Here is a 26,693-nt window from a genome sequence, read left to right as displayed (position 1 = left end):
GGTGACTACAGGTGCCATAAGGCAGACATCAAGAATCCACTGCAGTGAAGAAGGGTGAAAATACCTCATGGTCTTATGCAGAATCAAATTTACTGCCTTCAAAAAGCCTTCTGGAGATGTTGTAATGATTGGCCCCACACCCTGATGATTTCGTGTTAGAGACCCCCACCCCCCCACCCCGGCAGGGGCAGCCCTGGGAGCCCGTGCCAACCCCGCACCACAAAGGAAATCGGCCAGACGATCCGAGCATCTTACTGCCTTACGGTGTCTCCGGGGAGAAATACACAAAACCCGTCCAAGGAGGAAGGACTAAGCCACGCCAGACTCCCTTCCTACCTTCTTCTCAGCCAGGGCCTCCTTCTAAGTTCTCCCATCCTTCCGGCGCAGTCTCAAACATGCAGGCCTGATTCACAGAATGTTCTCACCTCACCGAAATCACTCCCGGCTTTAATTTCACTGCAGGAGTTGTCTACATCCCGGTTTTCCTACCCGAGCAACTTTCCCTAACTAATCAAGAATAGTGAAGCCTTGAGGAACAGACAGCCAACCATCACGCGTGTCCTGAGACACACGGTCCTCTGTGCCCTGCTTTGATCATGTCACACGCTACGTGCTGGCTACATGGCTTCTGTGTCTGTTAGTTCTCTCCCTGTTACGAGAAGTGCCTTAAAGTAAGTAAGCCTGTTACCAACTCACTTGAGGCATGTTCTGATTAAGTGGGTGATAAAGCTTTTTCACTAACGATATAACAAGTTCCGATTTTCATATCCAAAGAGGTAGCTCAGGACTGTCCAGAGTGGCATCACCACCCACTCGATGTGTTGGCCTACTCCATTCCTTGAATTTGACCTCTGAGCCAAATGTGTGCGCTGGGAAAAGGCTGCCCCTGCATTAGGGAAAACAGTCCGGCCTAGGACAGAGTCCCCGACCAGGCCCCATCAGGGTCTGCTCTGAACCAGTCAACTGGACAATCAACCTGCCAATCGAAGCTGGCAAATCCCTGCGCTTATAGAGACCAAAAAGCATCTCATTCACCTGTGCACCTGCAAAGCAACCACTTTTCCAAAACGCTCAGGTATATAAAATCTGTCCCTCTGGACAACAGGTAAGGACCCAGGCACGTACACAGGGTATGCCAGAAACTCCTGTTTATTTTACTATTGTTAAGTGTTATGGCCCAGTCAAGAAACTGTTATGTCCCAACAATGGAACAGCACTAAAAAGTGAAATCTATAACCTGCAGCACAGAAATGGAGAGGTAATGGCAAAATATGAAAAGCTGTAGAAAAGTTCCAGTATTATCCTTTTACCGTGCTTCGCACGTTAGAAATGAGGACTTACGAGCAGGTGTAAACTTTCCTGATGCCTTTGTGCTTGATCCGATTGTGACGGCACAGGCTGTGTGAGGAGCTGAAAGATTTGTCACACTGGCGGCAAGGGTGTTTTTTCATTTGCTTTGTTAGGAGAAAAGAGATAGAAAGTCACTTAAGAGAACAAAAACAGAACTGCTTTAAAAATTAAGAACTCTTTCGTAACAGTTGGAGTTACATAATCCTCACTGCTTTGCAATACAAAGACAAAACTAACAGATTCTTCTTAATACATAAGAAAAAGGAAGGGCAGGGGTGGGGTAACCGTGAAGGGACTAATTTCTGGAGAATCGGATAAACGTGATGAGAGTAAAATATTAAATATTTTTCTCAAAACACTTATGGTTTTGACTCAACACAAACCCCCAGATATCTGAAAACATAAAATTTCTTTGCAAAAGAGATACAGCTGTTATTTTTAAATAGCAGATACAAGGGGCGCCTGGGTGTCTTAGCTCATTGAGCGTCAGACTCTTAATTCTGGCTCGGATCATGTCAGTTGTGAGCTTGGGCCCCGCGCGCTGGGCATGGAGACTGCCAGAGACTCTCTCTCCCTCTGCCCCTACCCTGGCTGTGATATAAACAAACAAACAAACAAATAGCTAGCAGATACTATACAAAAACATAATTCTTCAGTAAACACCAAATAAAACCATTACTTACTTTGGTACATCCAGAGAGAATGTTAACTTGTCCAATATGCCCTTTTAAATGAAATCTCGAGCTAATTTTAAGCATTTTGACTGTCCCCCCAATGATTAACTGTTCCTTACATAAGGGAAGAGTTTTCCAAAAGGCCCTTTGAATACTACCATTTGGTTATTTCAAGAACGCACATGGGGCGCCTGGGTGGCTCAGTCGGTTAAGCGTCCGACTTCAGCTCAGGTCACGATCTCGCGGTCCGTGAGTTCAAGCCCCGCGTCGGGCCCTGGGCTGATGGCTCAGAGCCTGGAGCCTGCTTCCGAGTCTGTGTCTCCCTCTCTCTCTGCCCCTCCCCCGTTCATGCTCTGTCTCTCTCTGTCTCAAAAATAAATCAACGTTAAAAAAAAATTAAAAAAAAAAAAAGAACGCCCAAGTTTGAAACCACTTTATGTAGTCTGCCATTAGAATACACAGCACGTGTGTATGAGGGTCGGGGGACAGTGACAGAGCAAGAGAAAGCTATCGAGAGATGAAAACCAAAGTTAAAAGTTTCCTAATTTGGCCACGACATGATTATGTGAATTCAACACATTCTCATGTGGACCCTTGGAAGTAAAATGAATGGTTTAACCTAAAAGCACGTTCTTTGGGTACAAGATGCACTGAAGTCTCGAATGAAATGGTGTCGTATCACAAGGAAATCCGATCAAGAAATAACTGCCAGCCTCATGAATAGAACAAAATTTGGCAAAATTAAAAATAGGGCTGAAGTAAAAACAAGTTCTCATGTGAAATAACATTACTATTTATGGCAAGAAGAAGAGATAAGCAAAGCAATTGTGGGCTAAGTGGTTAAAGAAAGGATACAATTTTTTTTTTTTTTGAAGTTTTATTTACTTATTTCTGAGAGACAGACAGAGACAGCATGAGCGGGAGAGGGGCAGAGAGAGAGAATCCCAGGCAGGCTCCGTGCTGCCAGCACAGAGACCGATGCAGGATTCGAACCCACGAAACTATGAGATCATGACCTGAGCTGAAACCGAGAGTCGGACGCTTAACTAACTGAGCCACCCAGGAGCCCGGAAAGAATAAATATTTTAAATAATTGTTTTTACATTAATCACTTGACAAATATGCCCCTTGTTCAAACTGGTAAGCAAATCGATTTAAGTGATTGGGTTTGGCTCTGGAGAACCAGAAATGGGTTGGCACCTTGTCTCTACCGCTCATGCATCGAACCGTATGCCCTGGGAGAGGGTCTCCATAAACATCCAGTCCCCAAACTGTAGGGTGGGGATCACAACAGTGCCTTCCTCAGAGAGTGCTGGGGGAAGAAAGGGCCGGTGGTGAATTAGTCAGCATAGTGCTTGGGACACAGAGAAATCCTCAATAAATATTCTTTTCTGAATAACAATAAAATATCCAAATTCATTTTAAGAGAGCCGAAAATACTATCTTTTAAATAAAACACATCAGTCTGTTAAGTGTTTAAAAACCTAGGCAGAAGCAAAGGAGGGCATTTCTTCTCCATGCCAAAGCATTGCTTTTATCATTTTCCTGAGCATATAATCTGGGATATTATGAGAATAATGTCTGTGAGGGAGGGAGGGAGGGAGGGGGAGAGGGAGAGAGAGAGAGAGAGAACAGAGCAAATAACCAACTAATGCCTCTGAGCCACACTCTTTTCCCAAAGGTATTCCTTCATAAACATCTTGATCACATAACATAGACAATTCCCTAGAGTCTTGGATTAGCATTTATGAAACCAGAGAATAAGAGCTTTCTTTTTTGTTTGTTTTTGAGAGAGAGAAAGAGAGAGAGAGAGAGAATGATAGGAGGAGGAGCAGAGAGAGAGGGAGACACAGAATCTGAAGCAGGCTCCAGGCTCCGAGATGTCAGCACAGAGCCCAGCCTGGGGCTCGAACTTACAAACCACGAGATCAAGACCTGAGCTGAAGTGGGACGCTTAACCGACTGAGCCACCCAGGTACCCCAAGAGGTTTCTTTAGAATAAAAAGCTTTAAGAACAGTCACGGAAGTCCTACGTACATAAGTCTAATGTCCAATTCCTACTGAGTTTTATACGTAGAAGATGGACAATGTTAAGATCACCCAGAAGAGTCAAAACACAAGGCATTTTTCTAAAAGCGAGAAGGTTGTAGCAAATCATCATAAAACATGTAGAGAACGGACATATATCTTTCTAACTATATAACAAAGGAAAAAGGCTTCAGAGGAATGCAAACTGGGTTTTCCATTAAGATGAAGAATTTAAAATTCCATTTCTTGTTATGGTATCATTATGTTAACGTTAAATTAAAAAAATCTTTTTAAGATTTTACTTGTTTAAGTAATCTCTATACCCATTGTGGGGCTCAAACTCACAACCCCGAGATCAAGAGTCCCCATGCTCCACTGACTGGGCCAGCCAGATGCCCCCAAATCGAAATTTTAATAGAGAAATATCAATAAAGAAATCTTCAGTAGGTAATAAATTAAATGAGCAGCTCAGCTGAATCAATAATTACTGTTTTCAAAAAGAACTGACAATGGGTGAGATATTCTTTTCCAGCGTCTTTATGAAAAAATGCAGAAACGAGCGGTGCAATCCCCAAACAATGGAGCAGGCTTTCAAAATCACTGGTGACAGGAAAATTACAGGTTTAAACACCAGCTTCCTGATCAAACCTGCCGTGTTCCCATTACCTAAGAAAACAAGTGACTCCCTTCTTTGTTCAGTTTTAAATACTAACTTATTTAAAGGGGCTTTACCTAATTTATTGTCGTAACTTTCATCTTCAGTGTTAGAATAGCTCATACGGCCACTTTCTGACACAGAAAGCAATTTTTACCAACCAAACAAAAATGGAAAAAATGGTATCGAAAAAGCGTCAAGTGCCATTGTCCTTCTGTTTGTCAAGGTCATTTACTTCCTCCTGGCCCCAGTGTAGCGCAAGCTGATATTGAAGGAACTTGCGTGGACTTTTTGTAGTTAGGTGTTCCCACTCAATGAGGAGTTATTTTGTTTTTAAATAGAGCTCTTTAAAAAAATGGTGGACGAATAAGCTGGCAGGGTCTGAGTATTTTTGAAAACTTTAAATGTCCATAAAACAAATACCTGGGTGCACTTCCTAAACTTTCTCCCTAATTTCCCATTTTTGACTCTCACCTTCACATTCTTTAGGAAAGCAGTGGTTTCTCTTAGCAAATTCCTTTGCTCTGCGCGCCCTAGCCTTGGGCTCAAGGCCTGAGCTCTGGGATTTCCAAGGCCCCTGAAGGCCATTCTTTCTGGATGGCTCTCGGTGAATGTGTTTTGGATCGCCATGGGCTCTCACAACCAGACACTGCCCATTCTGGTAACTAGTCCCTTCTTGTCTCTTGGCTTGAAGCCCTCTTTCTGTTCCAGGTGATTCTGAAGAAGTCAGAGGGAGAAAAGTCCCCACCTCAGACATTCCTGCCTCCATGAGGTTCTCTGCCTCCCACCAACATGTGAAGAGCTTCCTTAATTACCACCACACATCCAGAATCACCCACACATTTAGGATGAACAGGAGTGGTATTATTCCCAGGTCGTGCTGACACATACCCTTCAGCTCGATCGTAAACACTTTCTGTGAAAAAGGAAAAACCAACCACCTGTATAGACTTCAACCTGTCCCAACAGTGATCCCACAGGATATAACTCCTAAAACTCTGGACCTTTCCACTTGGCAATCTATTCTACAGATACGCCCGCACGCGGTATGGTCAGTCCTGTCCAATGTGATAAACATGTATCATGGGTCACAAATCACTACAATAAGCAAAATCGTGCAATAAAGAACCACAGGGCTTCCGGCAAAAACGCAGTTAAGGGCCTAACACCCGAAAACTATTGGTGACGCGCTTAACAGCAGCATCCTGTGCAACTGGGTGGGGGAGGGCTGTGGCTTGTTGAGATTCTGTGAAGTGGAGGAAGGAGGGTTACCTGAAATCTGAGGGTCAGAGGGAAGGTGTAACACCGGGGGTAGGCAGCATGACTCAACGGGGAGGTGAAGTCGCCGACGACAGTCTGACGTGAGAGCGTGCGTGTGTTTTGTGGATTCCGACACAAGTCCATTCCACGATTTTCTGTGCTCACTGAGTGTCTCTCTCAGGGATGGGGTCACACATCTCTCAGGGATGGGGTGAGCGAGCTCAGAACCCACATCAAGCTCCGACCGTTCCCTGACAGATCAACTGCGTTAGAACAAATCTGATACTAAAGGAACTATTTACTACCTACTACGGGAAGGGACCAGTGCAGAAAATGATGATATCCACAAGCTGTGTTCTGCATTCGAAAGAAGTAAAAAGAGAACATCTATGCATGTACGATGATCCTGGCATAAGAGAAACTTCAAGATCCATAATAACAAACTTCGTGGTGCTGGGTGGGCCAGGGTAGGAATGAGGCTTTTTGCTGTCTTCCTTCATACTATCTAGACTGTTGAACAATGTGAATATAGCCCACACCACCACCAACAAAAAATTTCCTTCTGTTGCCTCAAAAAAATTCCACAGCAGGTTTGCGGAGGTGTAATTTACAAAATGGAAAATGCACTCGTTTGCATGTATAGTTCTAGGAGTTTTGACAAATAGACACAGAGCGGTTCCATCACCTCTAAAATTCCCCTGTGCCCCTTTACAGCCAAGTTTTCTTCCTACATCCAGCTCTTGGCAACCACCGATCTGCTTTCTAGCCTCTGGTTTTGTGTTTTCCATTTGTCACATAAATGGAACCACATAGTACAGCATGTAGTTTCTGGAGTCTGGCTTCTTTCACTGGCACAGCACATGTGCCATTCATCCACGCTGTTGAGCGCATCGCAACCCGTTCCTTTTCATTGCGGGACAGCATTCCACGGAGTCTATGGATCGCCTCCGCTTCCTGAATCTGCGTCCCAGGTGAAGGACCTCTAGGCTGTTTCCAGCTTTTGGGAATTAGGAATTAAAGCCCCTACAAACACGCACGTACAGATTCTGGTTGAACATATAATCTTATTTCTCTTGGGTGAAGGCTTAGGAATGAGATTACGGGGTCCTATCAACCCGCTTCCCAGGATGGCTGTGCTCTGCGTTTCCACCAGCAATGGAGCAGAGCTCCAGCTCTGTCCTGCCACCTTCCAGCAGTTGGGACTGTGATTTTATTGTAGCCATTCTATAGGGTGGTTCGTAGTATTTCATCGAGGTTTTAATTTGCAGTTCCCTAATGACTCATGGTGTTAAGGTAAAAGATTTTCAGTGGACAAAACACCTACATACACAGTAGACCTCTGCCTCCAAAGAAAAACCCGCACCCTCTGTAAGTTTCTAGTTTTTAATTTCTATTTCAGGAGGAATTTCAGTGCCCCGTAAGCGCCCTGAAATTAGAAGCTATAAATCACTCATCTCTATAGCCCTGGCATTCGGCATACAGAAAATATTCAGTAAATATTTACTGTGTGGATGAATAAAGGAAATAACCAAATACACAACTGCCTACTGGAAAAATATGAGCAGGTACTACAGAGTAATCACAGAGTAGCAAATGTAGGATAACGTGCTGGACACAGGGCAAGCACTGCTTGCTTTTGGAAGATGGGCCAGACAGGAGCATGTTTAAATACTGATAAGAGGATCGGAAAAAACGCACCTATTGAGGACAGAGGCAAGACAGGAGTCAATGAGCGGGGAGAATTCAGACAGGAGGGGGTTTGCAGACAGGAGGAAGAGCACGTCTTCCTGTGTGACTGCAGATAAGGCGCCACCTTCGGGCAGGTGCCGCGCTTATTACGGTCAGGTGGGCGGGTGACGAAGAGACAGGGGAAATTGACTGAGTCCCTGCCCAGCAGCTGCCATTTCAAAGTGATGTATATACAGTGCATCTCGGTACCACAGCCTTCATTTTCCTTCTCTTACTGTTTCCGGTTCTAAAAAATAACAAACACTTGCTACAAAATAAAAGAGAGAAAAGACCGCCTCTAATCTCACCAACTACAATAACCAGTGTCAATTTCTAAGCTATACATAGCCTTCCCATTTCTCTTCTGGATGCACGTTCACATGTACTTGTAAGAATGAGTCTATACTATACATCTTGATTTGCAACTTGATTTATTTTCATATACAGCTACACGTTTTGATCTCTCTACAGTCTTCTTAACACAACACAGTATTCTATTGTATAAATGGGCCATAATGTATTTAACTATCTCTCATTAATGATTTAGGTTGTTTCAAATCTCCAGTAACTGCAGAAAAAAACTTCCGTAGTCGGGGTGCCTGGGTGGCTCAGTCAGTTAAGCGTCCAACTTCAGCTCAGGTTATGATCTCACAGCCCATGAGTTCAAGCCCTGCGTCGGGCTCTGTGCTCACAGCTCCGAACCTGGAATCTGCTTCGGATTCTGTGTCTCCCCCTCTCTGCCCCTTCCCCGCTCGCACTCTGTCTCAAAATAAACATTAAAAAAAATGTTTTTTAAGTGTCTGTAGTCAACCAATTATTTCGGTGGTATGAACTTCTGAAAAGTCTTTCTAGTTTAGAAGTTGTGAAAAATGTCAAGGCCCTTTGACACTTCTTGCCAAACTGTCCTCAAAAAGGACCTCATCGGTGTCAGTCAGGGCTCACTCACCAAAAGCCTTACAGATCACCATTCAACTTTGCCAAAGTGGTAGGTAGAATATTATAACCGCACTTTATTTTATTTTTCCTCAATGCCTAGGGATGCTGGACATCTATCCATATGTTTCTGAGCCATTTACAGTGAACTGCCCCATCATATCCTTTCTACGGTTTTCTATGGAGTGAAGTCAGGAGAAGAATGGCAGGTGAGGAGGTCAGATCAAGACCACAGCCCTTGTGGGCCACCATGGGGACTTTGTGTCATGCATGACACGTGACCAGAAGACACCAATGGGTCATCCATGATGCCTGATGGGAAGACACTAATGGGTTCGAGCAGAGGAATAATATGATCAAGGTCACTCTGGCTGCCAAGTGTAGAAGCAAAGAACCAGTGTGGAGGCGACAGACTTAAGTGTCATGGGTTTGGAAAGTAAAGGTGATGACAAATGACTGGATTTGGCATGTATCTCAAAGGTGGATCTGTGGATGGGCTGAATGTGGGTGGCAAAGGAGAGAAAAGAAGGGGTTCATATCACTCGAAATTCGTTGGCAGGGCACTTGGTAGAACAGTTTTACCAGTTTCTGAATGGCAAAGTAGGAGAGAAGCAGGTTTGAGGAGAGGAATCAAGAATTATATTTTGAATACATTACATTCGAGAAGCCCACTGGAGATCTAAGTAGAGATACTAAGTGGTTAGATTCAAGTGTGCAACTCAGAGGAGAGGTCCAGGCCAAAGATACAATTCTGCGAGTCGGTAGGTTCGGATGGCATTTAAAGTCCCAGGACTTAGGGGCACCTGGGTGGCTCAGTTGGTTAAGTGTCCGACTTCGGCCCAGGTCATGATTTCACGGTTCGTGAGTCTGAGCTCCACATCGGGCTCTGTACTGATGGCTCGGAGCCCGGAGCCTGCTTCGGATTCTGTGTCTCCCTCTCTCTCTCTGACCCTTCCCCGTTCATGCTCTGTCTCTCTCTGTCTCAAAAATAAATAAACGTTTAAAAAAATTTTTTAAAGAAAGAAAGAAAGAAAGTCCCAGGCCTGGATGAGAAGTTTCTGAGAATAAAGGGCACATCAACATTTCTAGTCTGGAAGGAGAAGAAAAGACCGAGAAGAGCTATCAATGAAGCAGGAAGGAGGAGAACCAAGAGGCCTAGTAAAGAAAGCATTTCCAGGAGAACCTAGCAGACAACCGCTTCAGACAGGTCAAGTGACATCACTGATAAAGCCAAGACCCCGGGTGCAGGTCCCTGGCCACGCGGTTTCTGGGGAGTGGAAACATGGAGTGGCATGGAGAACACAGCGATGGAAAGTGACCTCGGGGACGTTTGCCATAAAGGGAAACAGAGGAAAAAAGGCAGTAGGCAAGTGGGTCAGGAAGGCTGTTCTGTCAGGACAAGAGGCCCCATGGCAAGCTTTAGGATTCTGAGAACAATCCAGGAAAAGCTGAAGACGCAGGCAGGAGCAGACACGTGTGCTTGTGACGTCCTCCAGGGGCCAGAAAGGGGGCTGGATGGAGCGCACAGACAGAGGGATGGGCCTTCCGGGGACCCAAATCACCTTCTGTAACAGGAGAGGGCACAGTATGCACGTTCAGAGGTAAAGGGGTTTTCACTGCCTGTCTCTCCTTACGTGTAACACAAAACCCAAACTTCTTGGCCTTTAAGACGGTCCATCCACAATCCAACCCTCAACCCACCATTCTGACCACGTCTCCTAGGACATCATAAATGTTGCAAAGCCACCCAAATTCACATCTTCTGAAGACAGTGACACGTTCCCCGCCACGCCCCTTGCCCTTCAGAAATAGCCTTCCCTCTCCCGGAGGCCCATTCAAGCCCTTTGGCCCCCTCGGCCAGCTCACCTCTCGGCCCCCTGGTGGACTTCCTGACCTCTCCAGCCACAAGCCTCTCCTTCCCTCGCCCACATCCCACACAGCTACCAGAGCAAACCACTGGAGACACATGCTTCCACATGTCACTTCCCTGCCTAAAACCCATCTGGGGTTCTCGACACCTTCAAGGGCTAAGGTCTTTGGACTTGCCTACCTCACCAACCCCCTCCCTCCACTACTAGCTGGCGGTCACTTAGAAGGTCACGCTGCTTTGTGCACACCCACACTCTGCTTTGCTGCTCGTACACTGGGTGAATTCCCCCCGTGCATCCTCCAAAAACCTACTTAGGTAGTGTTTCTGCTGTGAAGCCTTCCCTGGCATTCGCAAACCCTGCCATTCCCCCCAAGACACGGTGATGCTCACATCGCTGCTTCCTTGGGCCTTAGGTGCTCCTCCTTCTTCTCTTCCACGTATCACATGCAACTTTAATTTTTAACTCCGCTCTGTCCTCCTCCGACCTCTTTCAAGGCTGGGCCGTACCTTCTCTCTCTTCCCCTATTCACAGAGCCTGGACAAGCACTGCGCCGAAATCGGAACTGGAAGCACCCTTCACTTAGTTTTAATTACATACCACCTTGTGATTCCTCTAAGACCCATACTAGCTGCAGCGTTTAAAATATTTATGCATTTGGGGCGCCTGGGTGGCTCCGTCGGCTAAGCGTCCAACTTGAGCTCAGGTCATGATCCCATGGGCTGTGGGTTCGAGCCCCGTGTTGGGCTCTGTGCGGACAGCTCAGAGCCTGGAGCCTGCTTCGGATTCTGTGTCTCCCTCTCTGCCCTTTCCCTGCTCATGCTCTCAAAAATAAACATTAAAAAATTAAAATATTTTTGCTTTCTTTTTCTACCCAACTGGAAGCATCTCCAGGGCAAGAATTATATCATTTGTTCTCGACCATAGCAAATGTTGTGCAACTTGGTAAATGTTTGTAGAATTAAAAAGTGGTATACACAGAAGAACAAATATGATTAAAAGTTAACATCCTCAAAGTAGGAATGACTTGTTCTAAACAGTTTCAGAATTGACATTACTCCTGTAATGTGCCAAGTGCCCAGACAAACCAAAGACTCGGAAATGAGAAATAAACAGGAAAGACTGTAACCTGAACAGGTTAAAAAAAAAATCTATAGTCGAATAGGTCTCCTATAAAATAAGTTAGCTGTTCTACAGAATAGAAAGGTACTAAGATTACATATAAGTTATAACCCAATAAAGTTGCCCCTTTTCTTTCTTTTTTTGTAAAGTAGGCTCCACACTCAGCGCAGAGCCCAAAGCGGGGCTCAAATTCACGACCATGAGATCGAGACCCGAGCTGAGATCAAGAGTCAGACGCTTAACTGACTGAGCCACCCAGGTGCCCCTACAGTTGCTTTTAAAAAAAAGAAATTCACTAAAGAAACATGTAACATCATCAGCATATGTATTAAATAAATAAAGGTATAATCTTCACTCAGAGAAGTCTTAAAACTTTTCATGAGGATATATTAAAAAAAGTAAATAATCGTGTTTCGTATGTATTTTCTTCATCTGTTCATGTTAGCTCCGGATATTGTATGTACCCACAAAACTGGGCGCTCCCATTCTGTTTGCATGAATATCACCCACACTTATAGAGGGTAAGTCGTAAGAAGTAAACCCGCTTACCCAAGCCACCCCCATGCTCTCCTAGAAAATGGTCTTTTACACAGGCAAGTAGCCTTCCCCCGAAGTGTGGAATACTGTGGGTCATAAATTCTATAAGTCCTTACTGAGAATTTCATATCTAGGACACAAGGGAGATCCTCTGGTCTCACTACATGAAAGAAAATACAAATAAATGGGTAGTTAGACGAGCACAGCGTAGGAAACTCAGACTACGTATGTCTGAAAATATCAAGAAAAACAATTTCTGACTACTAAACCATCCAAGTTTCTACAAATTGGAATGGAGTGGCTTTGGGGAAATATTTAAACACAGAGTACAAATTTAGACCAGAGGTTGGCAGACTTTCTGTAAAGGGCCAGACAGTAAATATTTTAAGCTTCGCAGGCCGTAAAGTCTGTCGCAGCTAGTGAACTGTGCTTTGGAGTTCAAACGCAGCCACGATGGTACATTAATGAGTGGGTGTGGCTGTGTTTTAATAAATTATTTACAAAAACAGGTGGCCAGACTGTGAACCCCAGTTTGCCAACCCTGATTTAGCCCCCTGTCTCACACGCTTAAAGAAAACAGAGGCAAGTCAATAACTGAGAACCAAACCTATTTAACACAGCAGGTACTCAATCTGGAAAAAAAAAACAAGTCGTAACTACAAAGTAAGGAGAAGGGTTTGTTTTTCACAGGACGTGCTGGGAACACGTCCCGAGAGCCACCAGTATCACGGAACCGCGTCTCGATGATTGAGGTTACAGCTTTGAAATGAGTAGTGTTTCCCAAGGACAAGTACGTGCTAGTTGCCATGTTTGCTTAAAACGACAACAAACAAAGCCGGTCTTCTAACTTTCTCGTCCTGAGACGAACCGGTTTGCTGAGGACGTTGTACGACTGAAAAAGTAAGACACAGAACTGTAATCAAGGCCGATGGAGGAAAGGCCAAACCCGGAGCAGACGAGGAACGTGTCCCCACCGCGGTTTCTGTGCCCGGAGCCATGTCAAGTGCTCAGGCAGCGGGAAAGGGAGCGCTGAACAAAAGGCCGATCCTGCGCCAAGGCCGCCACCGCCGTGGCAACTGCTGGGGTGTCGCGGGGTGACCACGGGCACGCGTCAGCCTCGGACGTCCTTATCTGCCTCCGCTGGCTGGTGGCGACACCCCGCAGAGCTCTGCTTACAGACCCGAAACGGACCCCGTGCCTCTTCCCTTTCACTGGACTCGGGCTCCCATCCTCCTACACCCACGTCCTTAAAGGTCCTCACGCAAGAAATCCTTACTCTCTGTCACACTGAGAAAAACAGCACTGACAGGTGCTGTCAGCTGTTCACTGCCACATTTCACCGACCCCCGAAGATGTTCGGGGATCAAAGACCCGAGTATGAAAAAAAAAAATCTTTGCGGCCAGTTTCTCCGGGGTCTGGTCCGGCTTCGCTCCCCTTCTTCTACTTAAAAGGGTCTTTTGTCCCATCTTCTAAGCCTCTTCGGGTCCTAAAATGCATGCTTATGGATGGGTGACACATTATCCCTCTGTTATTTCTCTTCTCAGAGAATCCAGTCCTCAAGGGGGGATCACGGGAAAGAATATGTAGAATGTAATTTTTAGTACAGCCTTTTTGTCCTTTTTAATTAAAGAGCCATCTAGGGGCACCTGGGTGGCCCAGACGGTTAAGCATCCGACTGTTGATTTCGGTTCAGGTCATGACTCACAGTTTATGAGATCGAGCCCCGCGTCAGGCTCTCGCTGACAGCGTGGAGCCTGTTCGGGATTCTTTCTTTCTCTCCCTGCCTCTCCTTCGCACTCAAAATAAATAAACATTTTTCTTAGAGCAATCTAAATAGATAAAAGGTCACTGTGAAAAATCTTTTCCCCCCACAATCACTATTTTACGACACTACGGATATTACTACAGCATAAAGAATGTAAATTATACTGTCTGAAGACTTCTGTAAAATCCTTCTAGGATTATTTATTTCCACAAATCAAAAGACAAAAGGAACCAGGCATTCCTTTTCAAGATAATCGCTGTTTTTTATCAGATGATCCGTCAGAAATCTGGAAACAAGTTGAAACAGTAAGCAAGCGAGCACAGAGATCAACAAAGCTACCATTAAAACTGCCTGATGACAGGTTATTTTCTCCCTGGTTCCAGTCCTACATCATATATTGATCTCCCCAGATGTCTGATTAAACTGTATTGATGAGGCCCCACCGGTAGGGACAATCCGCTGCGAAGCCTCAAGGTATGAGAACGTGAGACACCACAGAGCCCCAGGAGGCCGCCCTGAGCCACGGGGGGGAGGATAGACCATCAGGCAGCTGCTGGAAATCTCTTCTGTGTGTCCCAGTGCTGCCGGTCCCAGCTTTGCAACTGCTAGGCTCTGAGTGGCTATGAAGGTAAAAGGACCCTGGGCTCCCTCTCTCTTCCCTGACGGCCCTCCCCAGTTCTTATCTGCAGTAGTGTGGGCCACGCACACTGGGCAGTAACGTGCATTTGCCGAATTCGTGAATGAAAGAATTAGTCTCTTCCCCTTCGCTCCAGTCCTGCCCTGAGCTCCGGTGCTCCTGCCAAACAAAAGCCGGTTCTCACTTGTAACCTGGAAACCCCACACCCTGACCTCGAGGTACAGGGCCGGACTCCTAGATCCCAGTCCTTGGCACAAGGGTTAAAGTCCGAAAAATGTCCCGCGATCCTTTCGGGTCTGAAGTGTTGCCTACAAACTGAAATGAGTGGGAATTCGTGAGCTCTCATATACCTTCCAGGGCTATTGTACAATTCCTCATCAAGTCAATTATGGCTGGAACGGCTTTTTGTTTCCCCTGCCACCCCCACTGATGGCACGTGAAATTATTTCCTGGTGGCTCTGGGATCCGAGGTGGTATCGGCTTATAGACAGAATCATATGCTTAATTCTTTAAAAAAAAAATCCAAAAACCTGGTCTGCCAGTTGGATTTAGGGATGTATTTTCCTGAAGAAAATTACAAGATGATGTTGCATTTCTGGACAGGTACACAAAAGTCTCCCCACATAATTTAGCGGAACCACAACACTGTACCAATATTCTAGAGCCTAACGGCCATGGTCAGCACTGATCCGATAAAGAGACCTGACCCCAGGGCAGATCTGGGCACCTCAAGTCACAAAAGAAGCGACTCTCCTTCCCCAAGAAGGGACTGAGCTTTGACAGATAACAGGAAGAGGGGTTTGGGGGGGCACATCAGTTTGGGGCAGTAGAAGCAGACAGAATGAAAACTGCTCCTCTGTGGCAGACAAGGGAAGTTAAGTCCCTGGCTGCAGGCGATGTTCCTCAGAAGAAACGTTCTTGAGCCAGCAAGGCCTGGTAACATTCACCCAGGGAAGACGGGCCCAAGCATCATTACGTCTCCTGTCTGGTAACAGCACCAGCCCAACACCAAGGGAGCCTGTACCTCCCGCGCCTCGAGAGATAAACAGGAAAAGCCCGAGGAGGAAGTGTCTTGTTCAGACTCCAAAATAACAGCAGCCCTGGTGGGCAATGCACCACAAACGCCTGAGTGTCCGTAAACATCTGAGTCACCGTGGTGCCGGCCAGCACCCAGCTTTGACCGGTCGCCGTTCGCACGCCTTGCCGGGACTCTTAGAAGAGCACCGCACGGGCCGCACTTGAGGTGCAAAGACGCAGTCTGGTACCCGCAGCGCCCGTGCTTTAAGTGATTTTCCAACACCTATTTAGTGAGCCCACACCCACCCATTCCCTTTGGGCCGGTCACTCCGGCCAGAGGCTTCCATCCGCCAGGCGGCACCGCAAAACAAAAGGTGCAATCTCTGGTCGTCAAAGGGAGTGAGGGTAACCGGCCACGCCGAAGGCCGAAACGACCGGCCACGGGAGGCTGCGGCGCACTTTCAGTCTGTCCACGATACCGACCGGGCTCCTACTTTCACTCGCCGGGATTTTCCCCGCCCTTGAGGACACTGCCGTGTGTTGAAGGCGGAAAAAACAGAGGAATCCCCCGAAGGTATTATGCCCGCGGCGGTCCCAGGTGCCTGGAACACAGGGGAAGGAGGGACGGCGGGCGCAGGCCACTTCTGCCGCCTCCGAACAGGAGCTAACCAGGCAATGAGGCAAGGAGAGGTTTCCCGGCAGCGAGAACCAGGAGGCAGAGGCGAGGAAGGAAACGGTGTGTGGCCGGAACCACACGAGGGGGTGGGTATGGAGCAGGCCGAGGTGAGGTGGCCAAGGGCTTCGCGGACTCCGCCTTCCACACACAGGGAGGCCCACCCAGGACGGACAGACAGACTCGTACTCCCCCGAGATCACCGCGGCGGCTGCGTGGGCATCTGCCCTAAAGCTCCGTCATCTGCTGGTGGGTCTCGTCTCCTGGGCTCGGATCACAGGGCAACTGGTCCTGTCAGGGACGCCCCGCCAGGACCCCCAGCAGCTCCGGCTCTGGGGGAGCTCTAAATCCTAACAGACTTTCAGAGGCAAGCCCAGTGGTCTAGTTACTGGGACTTAAGACATTTACACATCTGCCTCCTACTGTGTGCTACTAATTTTATTGTACAACCCTCGATTTGGGGTTTTACACTTAACATCCAACGGAATGTATAACATGCCCCGTCACACAGTGTAATCAGAAAACACGCACACCGTGACAGTACAAGAAATTAACACAGGGGCGCCTGGGGGGCTCAGTCGGTTAAGCCTCGGGCTCTTGATTTTGGCTCAGGTCAGGATCTCACAGGTTCGTGAGTTCAAGCCTCACATCGGCTCTGTGCTCACGGTGCAGAGCCTGCTTGGGATTCTGTCGCCCTCTCTCTCTGCCCGTCATCCACTTGCGCGCGCTCACTCGCTCTCAAAATAAATAAAAATAAAAAATAGAAAAAAGAAGTTAATAGAGAAGGCCAGATTTTTCTTTAGACTATATAACTAGGCATATACCAATAAAGTATTTGCAGCCTTCAACCCTGTCTGAAGAAACACCTCCAGTGAGTTTACAGAAAATGCCTTCCAAAATGGCTGCAACAGACATCGACCAGATAGAAACATTTCACACCTAAAAGCAAATCTTCCCGAGAATCTGAAAAAAAAAATAAAATAAAAATCTCTTCTGGCCAAAAACAAAATCTGGAATAATATATTTTTATTTGAGTCACATTGTGCAAATAACATTAATCGTTCTTAAACACGTTTTATTTTTCTTCATTTCCTGTCCCTTATGGAACAGATAGTAAGTTTCCCACGTCGAAATTAGTTGCCCACTTGTCATTCATCTTCAAAATCAGAGTGCCCAATCTCCTAGTTCCTTCTCTGCATTTTTGATTTGACTTCCATTCTGTGAACCAAGGTCAATACCCACGTTAAGTGGGTGCGATAAACACACCCCAGGACACCACCTCGTTCATCAGACACTGTACAGGTGTGATGAACATTACTGGGTCATTCCCTCTCCTCCAGGGCACACAGGAGAACACACTCCTCAGTCTGCTACAAGTGGGTCTGGTCACGCGACTCATCGTGGCCAATGATGTGATGTGCGTCACACCCAGAATAAGGGTGTGTAAAGACCAGATGAGATACTCCAGCCTTCCCCCTCAACCCCTTGCAGTGACACCTATGCTGAAAGAAACTCCCTCGATCACGGAGTCATCGGTGGAAGGACAGCTGCCCCACGGAAGTGCCTGAACCCACAGCAAGCTCTGCGTGTGCAAAAAATACATTTCTATTGTATAAATCAATGGGCTTTACGGGATTTTACTGCCACACAGGGTAAACCAGGGGTTCTCAAAGGGCAGACTTGTAAGAAATACAAATTATCGGGTTCCATCCCAAACCTACTGAGTCAGAAACTTGCTGGGGGTGCAGCCCAGCAATCAGCCTTTGACCAAGCCCTCCAGGTGATTGTGAGGCACACTCAAGTGTTGAGAACGACTAACTAGAATCTGGTGCCAAATCAAAGGGCATTCGCTGCCTTGAGATGAATGCTTTATCTCTGCAGCTGCAAAGAGGGGTGGACTGTACTAAGATAGTCAAAGAATGACTGCTCATCTATGGCAGTTAAACCCTCCCTCTTGTGCCACATAGTATTTGGATTGTTTAAACCTAAATAAACATTTACTTATTAAGATGCACCTTGTGGGGCTCCTGGGTGACTCAGTCGGTTAAGCGTCTGACTCTTGGTCTGACCTCTTCAGCTCAGGTCATATTCCTGTGGCTTCGTGGGTTCAAGCCCCACGTCGGGCTCTGTGCTAGCTGTGCAGAGCCTGCTTGGGAGTCTGTCTCTCTGCCCTTCCCCCACGTGCGTTGCCTCTCTTTTTACTTATCTATAAATAAATAAAACTTCAAAAAAAAAAAAAAAGATTTACCTGGCAAAATCCCTCCCAGATTCTTGCGCTACAGTCAAAGTCACTGATCGGAATGCCGGGTAAAATCTGATCCAAAAATGGAGCTTTCTCCCAACACAGCAGTGAGCCTAGAGTCAGCTATAAATTCAATAGTTCATCCTGGCCCTTTTGTGCTATTTTACACAAAACAGTAGTAAGCGAGAGACTCTCAAAAGCTGCACTGAAACCCAGTTAGCCTCTCTCTGGCATTAGTTTACCTACCACCAAGTACCCTGGGAACAAAAGGAAGTAAGATTTACCTGGAATCACCTGTCCTTAGTCTTTGTCAAATTCTTTTTCCTGGTGCTCAGAACCCAGCTACTCGACAATGTGGTCTCTGAAATGCTTGGGTTCGGTAAGGCAGGATGAACTTATCTGCCTGCAATTTTTCAGAATCAGCCCAACTTTCTCCTTTTACACAAGCACACCCCATTTTCCGTGATTAAAATGTATATATCTATATTACCGCCTGCAAGTTCCTTCAGCTCCACGTAAAGGGGGAAAAGTGCATTTATTTACACTAGCGAGGGCCTTGCTCTCTCTCCTGGGCACCCACTTCTCCCTCAATGACACTAGTTCCATTTTCCCTAAAGAAGCAAAATAGGAACAAAGTATTTTTGCCTTCTCTTGGTCAACTGTAAACAGAATCTTCCAGAAAACAATGGGCTGGTCTGTACTGCCCTTTTCCTTCATATTCTAGAAAACGTCTTAAATATTCCCTCCAACAACTGGATCGATTTTACAAGCTGTGGCTTGCTGTAATTCCAAGAGCATGTGATAAGAATCCATGAACTGCCAAATACATTATTAGCTCACACTCAGTAAGTGAGAAGTCACTCTGAAGGTTCCTGCTTTTTTCCACCTATACCGTTTTCCCAATTATAGTTTCCCATGCTAAGTGATCAAATACATATAGGCAGTCTCTTGAAAATCTATGCTTCTCATTCTCAATAAAAGAAACCAGTCTCCTTGGAGAAATAAATGGTTGGCTGCAGGGCTGGAGTGGGGAAATCACAAGATGGTTCACAAATACGTGGACGGAAGAAAGTAAGGAAGCCTCAAAAATGGGGGGTGTGTAGAAACGCCACAGGAGCCAACTTATGGGAGCTCCCAATGGCCAAATCTAAAATAATTTGAACAAAAATTAAAGAATGACAGTAACTTAGCTCCTCCTCCCAATTCTAGACACAGAACTGAAACTGGACCACATCTACACCTTCAAAGAATCTCAAAGAGTCTTGGAAGGTAAATTTCAATGGCATCCGAGTTCCATCATTCAGTAAATGCTCCTCTGTTTATGCTCTATTTAAAAAGTTCCATAATGATTCCTCAACATACAGGGGTACCTGGCAGCAAATGAGAAAATGGCTACGATTATCACAGATCACTTTGTAGTTTTCAAGATTTGAACACGTACAGACACCTTTTACTTTTTTATTTACTGTCAGGTTACATCAGTGCAGAATGCATGGTCTGTGAGAATGTTGCTGGCTGTTACCTCATTGAGGGGATCCTAATTTGAGGTTCCTAGAAGCCCCCTAAAAGTGACCAAGAAAGAATGTAAGTAGCTGAGCCTCTAAAGTTGTACATAAAATTCTGTGTATTTGTACATTTATCTGGGAAAGGGCTCAACGCTGAGATGAGATCATCAGGTTAATAATACGTCTCATTTTCCTGTTTTTGTATTTGAGAGTACGGACATAGGAAAGATGAAGGGCTTTCTGTGGTCAAAAACTATTTAAAGCTCAAGCCTAGACTTGACTAACACAAAAGCCCTTTCCAAATGGGCAGGCGATGATCTGAGAACTTCTCTAATCGGGTAACTCCAAAGACAACACGCAAGGCACAGCATCACAAACCACAGAATCTACAATAATAAACCGATTTAGAACTTGTCCTCAAAGAGCTTATGATTTAAAAGGACAGCTAAAACCTGCCCATAGCAAGACACTAACATCAACTTTAGAAAGTGATTAATTTTATACCAGTTCCTCTGTATGGAATTTCTGTTAACAGTCATTTCTAAATGTGGCTGCTTTAACTATTCGTTTTTAAATAACTAAAATAAAGATCTGGCAAATTGTTTTTAAATTCTTACATCTAAGTTTTTAATGGACTCTCTGCCCCAAGTTTTCTTTTTTTAATTATTTGACTTCATATCAGATTATAACAACTTACTAAAAAATACATTAAAAAGGGCACAAAAAGTGGATACTGGGTTAATATTAGTAAAATATATATATATATATATATATATATATATATATATATATATATGTATATGCATTAAAGAAATAAACTACCTACTAACTAACCAGTACAGCTGGAAACATGTTTTTGAATCTTGAAGACAAAGCTACTGAATTTCTTTGTTTTGGCATGGAACTCCGTACAAAATATTTTTTAGTAAAAATTTTTTGGATGGGAATTGAGAAGAGGAGAAAAAAAAAGGAAACAATTATTGAAACCAAAAAAGGCCATCTTAAAAGAGGAAGCAGTGAATTATCTTGGCATAAATTTTTAATCTCTGCCACACGGGCTTACTCCTAACTCAAAATCTTCTCTCCAAAATAATCATCGTACTAATAGCAATAAAATTCCAGCAAATTGCTGTATTGTGGTTGGCAGAATGTGTTTATGTTATTCTCAAAAGGACTCTATCCACGCATATATTTATTTTTAAAGGCATGATTACAGTATTAACGTCAAGTATTCCTTCACGGTTCACTGGTTCAGAACATGTACCTGGTGTCATAATGTGATATTTCACTGGGGGATCCAGTAAAATCAGATCTTTCCAATAACTTCTCGCCTGATTGAAGTAAAATAGTATGCTCTCCTGGGACAGTTGGCCAGACACAATTGTCAAATCCCTTATAACTTCATGTTTATATCTCACCTTAAGTCCAGAAGGATTGGAGGCTGCTTTTCGCCTCACGTGCAGTTCTCACTAGGTATCTATAAGACAGGACCCTCTGAGGTCACTAAAGTATGCCATACTCCCATTTTAAAGAAGAGGAAGTTAAGTCTTAAGAGGTTAGGTGTCCTTCAAGTCAGTTACTCGTACTTGATCCATTTATTCGAGAAATATTTATTGGCTGCCTATGAGCTAGGAACAGAAGCCCCAAAGACTTTTTGGACAGGAACTGAAGAGAGGAAGAAGCATAAAGCATCTACTGTGAGCAGACGTAAGAGGCAGCCTTCGCAGAGTGGTAAGAGATACGGTAAGGGAAGCTCAGGCTGCCACAGAAACCTGCAGGAAGAAGGGAGCAAGGAAGGCTTTCCAGACGGGGTGAGGTCTGAAGCTGAGACCCAAAGGACTAAGAGAAGTTTGCCACCAGAAGGGTGCACTCCTTCAAGTTAAGACCACCACCAAAAAGCCCCAGAGACGAATGGGCAAACAGTGTTTAAAGCCAGGGGGGCAGCCACGCTTGTCTAACGTGCCCCATGTGAGACGCGGCCGGAGGAAGGCGCATCAGAGGACACGAGGGAGCCGGCCGGACGACTGAGGGCAGTGGGGACGCGACACTGCACGATCGGAAAGCCCTCTCTGGCCACAGTGAGAATAATCATCAGGCAACAATGAGGGTGGCCTGAACAAAGATAAACGGGTGGACCGGAAGGGATGAAACGCATGGATGGCTGAGGGAGGCGGCCGGGGAGAAGGAAGGAACCACCAAGTCAGGTCAGACACCAAGCTTCTGGTGGCAAAGGTTGGGGGGCGGGGGGGGGGAGTGCTGGAAGCAGCTTGGGTTCCAAGCTGGACAGGCTAAGAGTTGCTGGGAATTATCCAAGAGGCTGAAACATTCGATAAGCGGCTGGATTTGGGGACTGGAATGCAGCAAGGAACCACGGCTGGAGATGGAGATTTGGAAGCTATGTATACATATATGAGAAGTGAAGCCACGAGACTAACTGAAATCTCCCAGAGACAGTGGAATGTTTCCAGAACAGAAACCCGATGGGTGTTCTAGCAACCGGGAGAAAACCCAGGAGGGAGAGCAGTGTTCAACACTTAGGGTAGAAAATGCTTTTAAAAAGCCCTGCCAATTGTGTGAATTACGGGGGGGGGGGGGGGGGGGGGGGGGGCTGCCAAATGAGGAAAAGACTGACAAATGTCGAACTGCCTCGACAGTTAAGGAGGTGGGTTTTGTGACAAGGTGGAGCTGAACCCCAAAGGTGGCCGAGGAGGAGGAACCAGGAGTGGAAAAGGGCAGCCAGAAAGGAGCCTGCTTGACCATCAGAAGGGAAGAGACAGAAAAGACAGAGGGCAGGGGATCGGAGGCTTGCAGTTTAAATGGGGAGAGGTGACGCAAGGGTTCGGACAGGAGGCAAGAAGAACGGGAACAGAGACGAGAAGCCTGTAGGCAGGCTGTCGGGAGGTGCAGGGATCTGGTCTGGTTCAGAATGGCAGAAGTCGGGTACAGATTGCTGACACACGGTCCGCACTCTGTACATTTCACTGCTTTGTGAAGACATGTCGTTCCTTTCCCTTCCCCACCTCCTCGCAGGTCTCTCCAGGCGTGGTGAGCGGCACTGAAAATGGGATTTGATCTCAAGTGCCGCATTCCAAGAGGCAGGCTCTCAACTTCCTCAAAGCTAATCCTAAAACCTACTAAGCCCAACGCTTCCTCGGGACGAACGGCTGCCTCTAACGGAAGGTACCCACGCCGTGCCCAGCACATCGGCACGCACAGCCAGCTCAGGGCGGTGTCTTATGCTCCTGTCCTACGGCAAACAGTTCGAGTTAGTGTTAAATTTCATCATCCCACCACATCTTTCTCGGAGCTGTCTCCTCATCTTTTATTCTAGACCCAGTGACTGTCGGATGTGCAAAATAAAGGTAGTTTAAAAAAAAAAAGAACAGAAAAAAGAAGAAGAAATTTGGAAATGTTCCAAGTTGGTTACAAAGATCTCAGATGTGTAAGAAATGAAAGCTCTGGGCTCCTTAGATCGAGGTCTGCTCCTGTTTTGGTATTTGTAAAGTCCGGTTTGGATGCCAAGAAAAAAAGACGTTTCCTAGAATCACCACAATGGGCGTGGAAAGGTAACTACAGGTAGTGTATTTATACAGTAGATTAACCAAGTACTGCCCCTTAAGAACTACTCAGTATTTGCAGTGAATATTGTTATGACCCTCAAGTTGAGATGATTATATAAGCAACGTGTTACTAAAGCCATATATATTCTGTATAGTTTTTCCATGAAGAGACACCGAATTAAGTGTAGTCAGACCAAATAACATCTTTTTGCAGTGTGATCAATGCTCAGAGACAAGTTCGTACCATTTGGAGACGGCAGTGAGGTAAAACACGTCAACCACATGCGCTGCTCAAATAAAACAGTATAAATGAGACGACAAAGTCATTGTCAAAACACTTAATTTAACAAACTTTTCAAGGATCTAGTATATACTAATTACCAACCAACTCCTATGTACTTTTTACACAGGCTCCCCAAGGAGAACTATTTGGTTTTATTGCCTTAAGTTAAAGCAATGGAGATGGTTTTTTTAAAAGTATACTGTATCTGAACCCAATGGTGGATCATAGTATTACAAAGAGAAACCAGCCCCCATTAGGTGCCTTGGGATTTGATACAAAAAGAATACAGCACCTATTCTTATCTAAAAATTCAACCGGGGTCTAATCAAATTTCTAAGAATTATGGGATAAAGAGAAGCAAATTAAACAACGTCAAAAGGAAGCAATTACCCAAATCCAGAAACGGGGGTGACATATAAAGGATGTATAGTCCAATTTTTTAAACAAATCAATAGCACATTAAAAAAATAAAATTGAGGGAGAACTACTACAGAGTAAGAGATTTAAGTTACACAAAAACCAAGTGCAATGCACACTCTTTCTAGAACAATCCAACTTAGAAACCACCAGAAAAACATTACAAAATAATCTTGCTAGATTTATTAGGTCTAACAACGGGCGTTTAAAAAATGCTTAGTAGTTGGAGACATGTACTTACTATTTTAAACAGAATATAAATATTGCAACTCAGGGGCGCCTGGGTGGCTCAGTCGGTTAAGCGGCCGACTTCGGCTCAGGTCATGATCTCGTGGTCTGTGAGTTCGAGCCCTGCGTCGGGCTCTGTGCTGACAGCTCAGAGTCTGGAGCTTGCTTCAGACCCTGTGTCTCCCTCTCTCTGACCCTCCCCCGTTCATGCTCTGTCTCTCTCTGTCTCAAAAATAAATAAACGTTTAAAAAAATAAATAAATATTGCAACTCAGATTTTTTATTGATTTTGAGGTATAAAGCCTCTCCTGTAGAATTTAAGGAAGGATGAGGTACATTTTTCTCACTACCAAACTCTGCAAAGAATCACATTATGTCATATAAACACTCCTAACGGGGGCATCTGGGTCACTCCCGTTGGTTAACCGACTCTTGGTTTCGGCTCCCGTTCATGATCTCATGGTTCGTGAGTTCCAGCCCCACATCGGGCTCTGCGTTTAAAGCACAGAGCGTGCTTGGGATTTCCCTCCCCACCCCGCCCCCCCGCCCCTCCTTGGCTTGCTCTCTCTCTCTCAAAAAATAAATATTAAAAAACAAAACAAAACAAAGATCTCCTAACCGTTTTCAAAACATCGCTTTCTTTCTCTCCTCCTTTCTTCCTGGTTCGTTAATTCCTGGTAGAGCTGAGCTCCCAGGTGATGGGGGTCTGCCAGGCCCGTGCCCTTCCTCGCACTAACGGGGTGACCTCCGCTCTTACCTTCCCGTGCTCCTTTCTCACGTGGGAAATGTAAACATCTCTCTGCGTGAACAAGCGGCCACACTCCCAACACGTCCACCCGGGACTGGCCACCTTCTTGGGTTCCATGGATTTTTTCACAGGTGATGGAGACTTCTTTTCCAATTTCTCTTTCCCGTTCGTGGCTCTGGTATCCTCTTTGTTTTGATTTGCTGAATTTTGAGTTGCAGGCTTAATGCTCAAAGGCAAGTTTATACCCAAGTTTGGAGGCCCTTCAATACTTTTCAATGTTCCATGCATAGACTATGTTACAAAAAGAAAAGAAATATCTATCACAAATCGTTACCACTGAGAGAAAGCACGTGTGGACTATCTTAACACATTATAGATATTCCAATATGATGTTATATTCATTCAGAAACATTTCTTAATACAGGAAGAAGAAAACCGAAGTGAAATACACACTTGAAAAGAGACAAAGGGGAATTAACTTTTATGGCTGCTCTAAGCGATGCATTTTAGTTTCAAATAACTTCTGAAAGCCTGTGCCATTTTTAAATTCTTAAAAAAAAAAAAAAAAAAAAAAAGCCTTCTGTATTGAGTCCAAATTATTCCTGGCTGCCTATCCTCCCCCAGGGAACCCGTGAGTCCTCTGCAACACACTCTTTCTGGGGAAGAACATTTTACTTTCACGTCTATCCAGAAACGCGTGAAAAGGCTGACACCGGGGCAGGTATTCAAGACCCCCAGCCAATCACCTTTAACAAGACCCTGCGACAAGAACAAAGCCTTCTCCCTCCCTTTCGTACCTTCTGCATTCTTGGAACACTTGGAAGAGTCTGGGTTTTTGCTGGGGAGTTTCGGGGGTCATTTCAATCTCCCTACAGCCTACTCCGGTCTCTCTCTTCTTACCGATACCACCCAGGCTTGTGGACTGTCTACAGCAGATGCAGATACTCAAAAAGCCTCTTACAATTGCTTAGAGTGTTTATGATCATTCACGTAACAGCCACGACAGCTATCTGAACTTACACTCACGGGATTCCAATTTCTAATGGGGTAAAATTAGTGCCATCTGGGTCTAAAGATCAGCTTGCTTTGGTTTTTGTTTTGTGTTCTAGAAGTAGAGTTCCCCCTCACCAAACCCTCCCTGCCCCCCCCCCAAAAAAAGGGAGGGAAATCAGTCCGTGCCTCAATGATGTAGGTAGGATTTATCTTTTGAACAGGGCCTTCTCACGTAGCCAGCATTCAGGCTTGTAGCTACTAGCCTCAGAGTCCTGAACCTGTAGAACCTACAGAGGGACACAACGTGACACACGTTTCCGAATGAGCCCGGGGTCTCCTACGTCCCACAGACTCACACTGAATAGATCTCGGCTCCACAGTCTTTCTTGAGTGTTCAAGTAAGAAGGTGTTGCCTCAGCATGCTTTCCATCAGAGTTTCTCAGGAAAGCCTGCCTCTAAGCAGTGCCAA

The 26,693-nt window shown here is 45.5% G+C and overlaps 1 protein-coding gene across 1 annotated transcript in view; it reads right to left on the bottom strand.

Annotated features, from left to right (window-relative positions):
- The window catches only part of ZNF532 (zinc finger protein 532), a 108,138-nt gene that overhangs the window by 4,634 nt on the left and 76,811 nt on the right, over positions 1-26,693 (bottom strand). Inside the window, 2 exon segments of the mRNA XM_019463895.2 lie at positions 1,342-1,454; positions 25,241-25,522. Of these exon segments, the coding sequence (XP_019319440.2) occupies positions 1,342-1,454; positions 25,241-25,522 (395 nt within the window).

This window comes from Panthera pardus, unplaced genomic scaffold (genome assembly GCF_024362965.1).
Source record: "Panthera pardus isolate Hobbes unplaced genomic scaffold, ASM2436296v1 HiC_scaffold_15, whole genome shotgun sequence".
Classification (NCBI taxonomy): domain Eukaryota; kingdom Metazoa; phylum Chordata; class Mammalia; order Carnivora; family Felidae; genus Panthera; species Panthera pardus.
This window is presented reverse-complemented; position numbering and strand designations above follow the sequence as displayed.